This window comes from Cervus elaphus, chromosome 3 (assembly GCF_910594005.1).
Source record: "Cervus elaphus chromosome 3, mCerEla1.1, whole genome shotgun sequence".
NCBI lineage: Eukaryota > Metazoa > Chordata > Mammalia > Artiodactyla > Cervidae > Cervus > Cervus elaphus.
The window spans coordinates 7,605,056-7,614,389 of NC_057817.1; the positions used below are offsets into that span (position 1 = coordinate 7,605,056).

At 33.7% G+C, this 9,334-nt stretch overlaps 1 protein-coding gene across 1 annotated transcript in view; it reads left to right on the forward strand.

The window, feature by feature from the left end:
- ZDHHC17 (zinc finger DHHC-type palmitoyltransferase 17) overlaps nucleotides 1-9,034 on the forward strand; it is a 97,494-nt gene extending 88,460 nt beyond the window's left edge. Inside the window, exons 13-17 of the mRNA XM_043879995.1 lie at nucleotides 432-525; nucleotides 1,822-1,905; nucleotides 3,090-3,247; nucleotides 4,212-4,306; nucleotides 6,188-9,034. Coding sequence (XP_043735930.1) covers nucleotides 432-525; nucleotides 1,822-1,905; nucleotides 3,090-3,247; nucleotides 4,212-4,306; nucleotides 6,188-6,326 — 570 coding nt within the window. The 3' untranslated portion in view covers nucleotides 6,327-9,034. The remainder of the gene's footprint in view (nucleotides 1-431; nucleotides 526-1,821; nucleotides 1,906-3,089; nucleotides 3,248-4,211; nucleotides 4,307-6,187) is intronic.
- The last annotated feature ends 300 nt before the right edge of the window (nucleotides 9,035-9,334 follow it).

Here is a 9,334-nt window from a genome sequence, read left to right on the forward strand (position 1 = left end):
TTAAACAGCAACCAGTATCATTCACTGTGATAGATTTTCATTAAGAAGCCAGAAGAGTGATATTTGAGGAATTTAAGGGTTATGAATTAAATATAGTACCATTCACTGCAATAGTAGATTGGTATTTGATTCTTATTTTTGTAAATTGATAGTTCTGCCCCACCTTAGGAGTTTTTATTTATTTGTTTGTTTATTTGACTGTCCACACAGCAAGGAATTTGTATTTTAGTGTAGCCTTCTTTTTCATCTTTGTTGTTACAGTTGAAATTTTATTAAACAAGAATGGTTTTTGATTGGATCTATTCCTTTGGAAACCTTGGTGTAATCCTTTTCAAAAAATAGTTTTTTTCATAATTGTATTTTGAGAAAATGTTCAGCTTTTCTGTCTTAGGTCCAGTGCCTTTGTAATCTTTTCACATGCCTGTTAACAGATACGGAAACCAGTAAGGTCCAAACACTGTGGTGTGTGTAACCGCTGTATAGCAAAGTTCGACCATCATTGCCCGTGGGTGGGTAACTGTGTGGGTAAGTTTTATTTCTAAATGTTTTATTTCTAAAACATTTAAAAGTTTTAAACATTTAAAACATCTAAAGGTTTTATTTCTAAAGTTTTATTTCTAGGTAAGTAATTTCTAAATGTATTGTTCATTTATATTGCTCTAGGTAACTAATGAAGTACAACATTCAAGTAGACACAGAAGCTTTGTTCTTGCAACATGCAACACCCCCTCGTTCCCCTAATTATTTTCTTGTTCGCAGTACATCAGCTCAGTTGTGAGAGAGGGGAAAAGACATCATAAAATCAGTGTCTAGGGAGAAGGCGAGGGTGGGACGTTTCGAGAGAACAGCATCAAAACATGTATGTTATCTAGGGTGAAACAGATCATCAGCCCAGGTTGGATGCATGAGACAAGTGCTTGGGCCTGGTGCACTGGAAGACCCAGAGGGATCGGGTGGAGAGGGAGGTGGGAGGGGGGATTGGGATGGGGAACACATGTAAATCCATGGCTGATTCAGGTCAATGTATGGCAAGAGCCACTACAATATTGTAAAGTAATTAGCCTCCAACTGATAAAAATAAATGGAAAAAAAAATCAGTGTCTAGGAAAGACTGATATAATTTCTTAATCAGTTCTCTCTGGTACCTCCTCTTTCCTGTTTTCTCCATTGGACAGCAGTGAAATCAGTAAAGACGCATGTTGTGTTGTCTTTTAGTTAAACTAGAGAAAGTAAGATGATTAAAATTTGCTACAAGATTGTTACGTACAGAGGCAAAGAAGAATGACAGATAAGAACTCTACATTCAAAAAAAAAAAAAAAAAGAACTCTACATTCGTCAATATTCAGAATAGTACAGTCTAAGGAAGTGGACTCAGTGGCCTGAGAGATGACCATGGAGATTTTATGAGGGGACAGCAGGGAAATGTTACAAAGATTGTATGACTCTTGGGGAGAAACCTTTAAAAAGTTGGATTATAAAATTTATAAAAGTAAAGATAAAATAGGGTTGTTTAAACCTCAAAGCACACAGTGAAAGCTCAAAATTGTGATTTATTTGGTTCATTAAGACTTTTGACTTCAGAATGCATTTCATTGCAGTCACTATATCTGTGTGTAATTGTAAGCATTCTTTTATTTAAAGACTTTGATTAAAACAACTGTTTTCTTGACAATCATTTTATGAAATGAATAACATATGTGATTATTGTCCAGTGTGTATCTCACTATTCATGGCATTTCCCCACCCCAGCATCATCTCTAGGTATGTGTCTGGTTGTTTTTTCTTAGCTGGAAAAAAATTGCTTCTGTTTTGTATTTTAGGTGCAGGCAACCACAGATACTTTATGGGCTACCTGTTCTTCTTGCTTTTTATGATCTGCTGGATGATTTATGGTTGTATTTCTTGTGAGTACAGTTAGTACTTTTTATCTTCTTAAAGCAAATGTTTGCAACCTCACGCTTTACCATATTAACAAAAAACACTGTAATGACAAATGTCTTTTAACTGGGGCACTTCACTACAATGAAAAAATAGATATAGAACTATCAAACATTCAGTAGAGTATAAGCAACAGAGTTATCAGTTAATTATCTTTTAATAGGCTTTGAATAGCTGGGTAAAATACACCAAGATTTTTCACGTTGCATGCTTGCTTTACTTTAGTAGTTTGTAAATTTTGGGATTATGCCAGTTGCTCTTTCTTATAAAACAGCTGGGAAAATACAGTTGAAGTTCAGTTTTCACAGAACTTGAAATATTTTGAAGAGTAAGGTATAATTATTGTCTACTAGAGAATATTTAAAAGGTTAAAAATAAGGTGTCATTCACTGGTCATATGGTTTAGTATTTTAGAAGAAATAATAGGCTTTTATTGCACTGAGAACATAATTTGGAAAGAATTTGAATGAAAATATTAGTTACTGTCCTTCAGGCCTTGTTGGTATTTAGCATGAAGACATATTAGATACTGACTTGAAAATAAGTCTTGGATGATTTCCTAGTCTTCCTACTCCCACAGATATTAAGAATAATCTCTATTATTATTAATACCGTAATGAAAAAGGAGGCTAGTTCCTCAAATAGAGATGAACAGAGAGAAAGTTTTGGCTAGAGATCTTTACCTAATTTCTGGCAGTCCAGCACCCCTAAGAAAGAGCACAGTCCAGCAATAACACCAGTTCTTTATGGCAGCAGCTCTCTGAGTAAATTTTGTTTTGGAAAAAGCTCTCCTCCCCGAGGTGATCATATATTATATGCCTTCCCTCCAAAGAAGTCTCACATGTATATATCATCTTATCTTTGTATAAAGGAAATGTTTCTAAAGTATTCTATGTATGCAGTACCAATCAGATAAAAGCTGTTGTTACAGTACAGATTTGTTTGTTTTTAAGATTGGCTGCTCCTTTCTGTTCTTTATGTTTTTTCACTAATGGATAAGGGGATTATTTATGAGTACAAAAATATTTGCATTGAAAGTCATCAGTTAAATTCTTAGGTCATGTTTTCTTAGTGGTACCTACCACAAAATCATCCACAAGGGGCCTGGATGATGATCGAGTAAATCTGAGTACGTCTGCTCTGATTTTAGACTGGGGACTCCACTGTGAGACCAGTTACACCAAGGATGGATTTTGGACGTATATTACTCAAATTGCCACCTGTTCACCTTGGATGTTCTGGATGTTTCTGAACAGTGTTTTTCACTTCATGTGGGTGGCTGTATTACTCATGTGTCAAATGTATCAGGTATGTGCACATGCGTTGTTCTTTAGTGTGCTGAGAACTCTTAAAAATTCACTCCTTGCTTAAAAGATAATAGCGTATCCTCTTTATAACCACTCCTACTTTTCAATAATTAAAATTTTTTCAAGAGTTAAAATTTTCAATTTGCTGTTCCTTTCTTCTTCCTCTGTCTTTCCACCTCTCCCCCCTCTTCTTATATTAGGGACTTTTGACTTGCAGTGCTACTCTTGACGAAGCTTATGATTTCTGTCTTTGCTGATTTACATACATCCAATTGGATATAACTGTGAGCTTAAATTGATGGTGCCATTAATTTTGTATGTGTTTGAATGGTAATATTTTATTACCTGCAAATATCAGTATTTATTCAAGCGTTTTTTTTTTAACTTAATTTTTTAAGTTAAGAATTTTTTCTTAATTAAGAAAACTGATACACGTGGATTTTCTCTGTGTGTGCTGTGTGTACTCAGTTGTATCCAACTCTTTGCAACCCATGGACTGTAGCCCACCAGGTTACTGTATCCATGGAATTTTTCAGGCAAGAATACTGGAATGGGTAGCCATTTCCTTCTTCAGGGGATCTTCCTGACCAGGGTTCGAACCTGCATCTCTTGCATCTCCTGCATTGGCAGGCGGGTTCTTTACCACTGAGCCACCTGGGAAGCCCTTTCCTTTTAATTAGAGTTTTAAAATCTCCTGCTTAAAGGAGCCGATGGAGTAGTAGTATGTACATAATGTCTGTCTCTCCACATACACAATGCCTGTTTAAAAATTATTTCCCTGTTTAGCTAGCTACTTTTCATAGAACAGATGATCTCATGTACACCAGCTTGATGTCTCCTGATGGAAAAGCAAAGACAGACTTCATCATTGTTTTCTCCATCCTAATCCTCTTGAGAATTAATTTTAAATTTATTTTATATTAAATATTCAGAGATTTAATGGTTTGCTTTCTTTTGCCTCTTAGATATCATGTTTAGGTATTACTACAAATGAAAGAATGAATGCCAGGAGATACAAGCACTTTAAAGTCACAACAACATCTATTGAAAGTCCATTCAAGTACGTACATTTCTGTGGATTTAATATTTTCTCTTGAAGTTCCTTCACGAAGTTCCTTACTAACTACACTAAGCAAATAGGTAATGAGTACCTCAAAGAGAAGTACTTTCTTTTAAAGTGGCAATAAGATATGAAATAGGGAATATTTCTTTACTTAGCCATGTATAAAATAGCTTGTAAAACATAAATACCAAGATTTCACTTTTTCCTTTAATTATATAATTCAAACTTTATTGACCTACTAACATTTAGTATTTGTTCTTTAACATTTCCATCAATTTATAAGTTTTCATTCAAAAATGAAAAAATTGAAATAATATTTTAAAAATACAATTGCTTGAAATTCATTATTTAGGGCAATTTCTTAGACTCTTGGGCAGCTACTTTTTGCTTCAGATTACTTATTATTATTTTAATATTTATTTGTTTATTTGCCTGTACTGGATCTTAGTTGCAGTACTCAGGATCTTTAGTTGCACCATGTAAACTCTTAGTTGCAGCATGTGGGATGTAGTTCCCTGCCCAAGGATCGAACCCAGGTCCCCTGCATTGAGAGTGTGTATTCTTAGCCACTGATTACTTATTTTATTTGCTGTTTGAATGACGCATATCTGTCTCATGGTGGTTTTGATTTGTGTTTCCCTAACGATTAGTGTAATGTTGAACGTCTTTTCATGTCTGTTGGCCATCAGTCTATTCAGATCATCTATTTTTAGTTGGATTATTTGCTTTTTTTCTATTGAGTTGTGTGAGTTCTTTATATAGTTTGGATGTCAACCTTTTATCAGATATATGATTTGCAGACATTTTCTCCCATTCAGTAGGTTGCCTTTTCATTTTGCTGATGGTTTCCTTTGCTGGGCAGAACCTTTTTAGTTTAATGTTGTCTCATTTATTTTTGCTTTGTTACCTTTGCTGTTGGTGTCAGATTCAGAAATTCATCACCAAGACTAATGTCAAGGAGCTTACCATCTCTGTTTTCTGGTTTCAATTCATAAATTCAAGTCTAATCCATTTTGAGTTAATTTCTGTATATAGTGTAAGATAGTGGTTCAGTTTTCCCAACACCATTTATTGAAGAGATTGTACTATTCTTTTATTTATATATGTATATATTTTGAAATTTGCATTCAGTTTGGTTAAACAGTAGTTTCCTAATAATATGAAATATTTAAAACTTTGAGTTTTACTCAAACAAATTTTCTACTACCTTCAAGCTTTTGTGGTGCTATTAATTGTTGCATGCTTCTAGAAAGCACGCAGATCTTTAAAAGAAAAAAATAACAACAGTCAGTTGAACAGTTTTGAGAATTCTCCCATTGGCACAATAATTACATAAGGTGTAAAACTGACTGTTTTTCCAAAGGTATTCTTGAAGTTTCTGAAATTCTTGAATTCCAAAATTCCAGGAACTTCCCTTGACATTTCTTGTTTTAAATTGTTACTCTTAGGTACACTGTCACATTTGTGCTATTTATGTTTATTTTCTCTTTTACTTTCTCAGTTTTGAATATAGTTTGTCTCCTTGCCAAAGAGCTACCAGTCAAGGAAAGGTTTTATCAAAAATTGCATTTTACATAGGAATGAGAGATGGATGTTTGAATAACTTTAAAATATAATAGTGTAACCCATGGTATAAGCACAAGAGAAAAATCAGTGTTGTCAGAGCTCTGAAGAAACATGAATGCATAACTTGTAGAGTTATAAGCAGATTCTTTCTGACAAAAAATCTGAGTATTTAAGTTTGGAAAAAATATATTTAACATTAAAATGTTAAAAAGTTATGTTAAACTCAAAGTTATTATACTAATAGACTATTTTTTTCTTTTTCTGTTTCTGTTTGTTTCTGTTTTTTTTTTTTTTTTGCGGGGGGTTGTTTAGCCATGGATGTGTAAGGAATGTTATAGACTTCTTTGAATTTCGATGCTGTGGCCTCTTTCGTCCTGTTATCGTGGACTGGACCAGGCAGTATACGATAGAATATGACCAAATATCAGGATCTGGGTACCAGCTCGTGTAGCAACATCTTTATCCTTTGAAGCATATTGCTGAGTGGTGCCTGAAAATTGTGTCTGTCCGTGTCTCTCTCACACTCGAATCCACATCCTTTGAACAAATAGCATGCTATATGTAGGGCTAACAGTGAACTTTACAGTCTTTTTTCCAACACTTTTATTAACAAAGGTAAACATGGACAGAACACACTGCCACTTCTGGGAAGAATAAAGATCTTAAAAAGAATTTTAATGGTTCTTAATGTGGGAATTCACAACATACGCAGCTTTTTGGTTTTGTTCTCATAACATTTTTCATGAGGAAAGAGGGAACTTATTCTGTTGACAGACATGGTTTACTGATCAGAAATGTTTGAGTCTAGCTAAAACTAAATTTATGGTATACAGCTAAATTTTATAATGCAATCTACTATTAGTATTGCATTTAATTCCAAGAGAGTTGTCTTAAATTGATTCAGACTAGTATTATGTACGTGTTAGAATGTACATGTAAATACTGTGATGAAAATCATGTGGTTTTATTAGGGATCTACTGTAATGTGTCTTCAGAGGCACAGGAAAATAATGTTCACCAAAAAAATGTGCTAACAATATTTTATTGCTATCAGCTGTTGAAGTGCTGATATATTTCTGGTTCAGTGAAATAATTTGTAGTAACTTTGCTCTTAAGGTTTTATGGTCTGATAATAAAGCACTTGCATGAGTATAGTAAGTCATGTTATTTTGTTCAACTTAAAAGCCCTACTAAGTGCATGATGCACCTCATAGAATGTATACTAGCACACACTATCCAGTAAAGCATAAATTAGAATTTAATTTGATGTGCAAATAGTCCAATTTTTAAGAGTTGAGCTATTTTCAAGTTAATGCAAAATTCTCAGTAATAGAGATAAATGGATATACAGCAAAAATAAATTATAGACAAAATAATGGGAGTCTAGCTAAAGATGGAGCATGATTTCTGTACATAATGGACATGTGAATAAAAGAAAAGCTAATGGTATATTCTGGTTTTTAAAAAATGACCTATCAGAAAGGATTTTATCTTTAAGATTGTTTCAGTTTTCCCATTGTTGAATGTTTTGAAATTTGTTAATGCTGTCTGAAACAATCTCAGAAAGATTTTCTAATTGTTAAACATGATGCACTGATCAATTTTCGTTGCAGCATTTCCATAGTCTCACGGTGAACTGTTAGTCACTGCTTCCACGAGTATTGTTTACAGAGTGAGGGTTGGTGTGGTCCTCTTTAAGTGCTGTAGCAGACTGTGGTTCGAGCGACCTGTGGGAAACGTGTGAGAGGGAACAGGCCGGGGAGAGTGGGACGAGGGTGGCCAGACTGATGACAGACCCTAGCCCAGTGTAAAGATTGTGTATCTGTATATAATAATTTATCAAATAGTTTTCTCTCTGTGTCTCCATGTGTTAGTGTGTTTAAAGCTGCTCGTTTCATTTTATCCAACCAAAAAGAAAAGGGAGATAACTAATGAGCTTCTCGTGATGTTCAATATTGCTGTTAATAGGCATTATACCCTGCAAGTTCACTGCATGTCTGATGCTTGGTAAAATTAGTATTCTCTGTAAAATGCAGATTACAGGTATTAAAGCAATCTAGTGGTAAACCCGCCCCTTGCCTTAGTAGGAGGAGCAGCGAAAATGTATATAGTTGATGTTCAGTATTTCCAAGTACCATTTTTATATAGTAGTTTCTTTGACCATAAGTCATACATCAAAAAGATTACTTAGTGTATGTGAGTGTTTTAATATTAGAAAATTGGCATACCTACTTTATTTTTGAAAAGGGAAGAGATGGGTGTGGGGTGGCAATAGCATCGTGCCATTTTGTCATAGAATGTACAAAATTGGTTAACTTTACAAATGTCTCTGCTAGTTTTGACTACTAATTGGGGGAAATTTTAGATAATTTTTAAATTCAAAGTTATTTATAAAAGGCTAGAATTTGTTTTAATTTTTTGTATTTTGAGCCACTTCACATGAAGACTCAGTTGCAATTTTTATCGAAACATTTTTTATTAACAGTCAAATACAATGGTGGTTTTCTCAGAGTTTGAATGAGAGTGTTGTTACCATGTTCTTTCTTTATGGTACAATATTCTTTTAAGTGTGAAAGAAATGTCTTTCAGTTAAATAGAAAAAAAAAAACCTCTAGATGTATACATGGAAAATATTAGCAATGTTAATGCTTTAGCACTAAGCTATCTCATAGCACCACTGAAATCTCTAACTCAGAAATGGTCAGATGGTCAGGAGCCAACTATGCAGCAGTGTATCTTCTAATGATTTTACAGGTCTTACGCGTGGAACCAGTTTAACCCCATTCTGAAGTTGTGTATAAGGGTGACCCTTTGAGGAATAGTTCATGTCAGCTTAATTGGATACTTTTAGCAAATAGGAACTTACTTCTCAGCTCTAAACATGAATTACTTCTTTGGAATTTTTTCCTTATTTTTGTTGTTCCCAGGAATTTGTTTGAAATATTAATAGGCATAAAACAGCATCATTATTATACTTAAGCTATGGATATTTTTATTTTATATTTTATTTATAACTGTGCCAAGTATTATTTTGCTACTTAACGTGTTATTCTGTGGAAAGAAAAACCTGTAAAGTGTTTAATAAATTAGCTCTCCTTACATAAATTAAATCTGTCAAAATTTTGTAAAATATTAATCAGAATAAATATTGACTCTTAAGTGTGGTGTGTGTTTGTTATTTTGCTCAGTTCACTTCACGAGATTGATGAACTGCTAATATTGGTACCTGTGATATGAAAAGGTTATTCTATATGTTTATATCTGGGTCAACAAGGAATCAAGTGGCAAAACTACAAATTGGCAAAAGTAGAAGGTGAGAAGTATTGTTAAAAGACAAACAAAACTTTCATTCTGTGTATGTGTGCATGTTTGTAATTAATAATTTTAAAATAAGAAAGTATATTTTTCTTTAAGAATTTTGGATTCCATAGAGTTAATTAGGATTCTCAGGAACTGTAT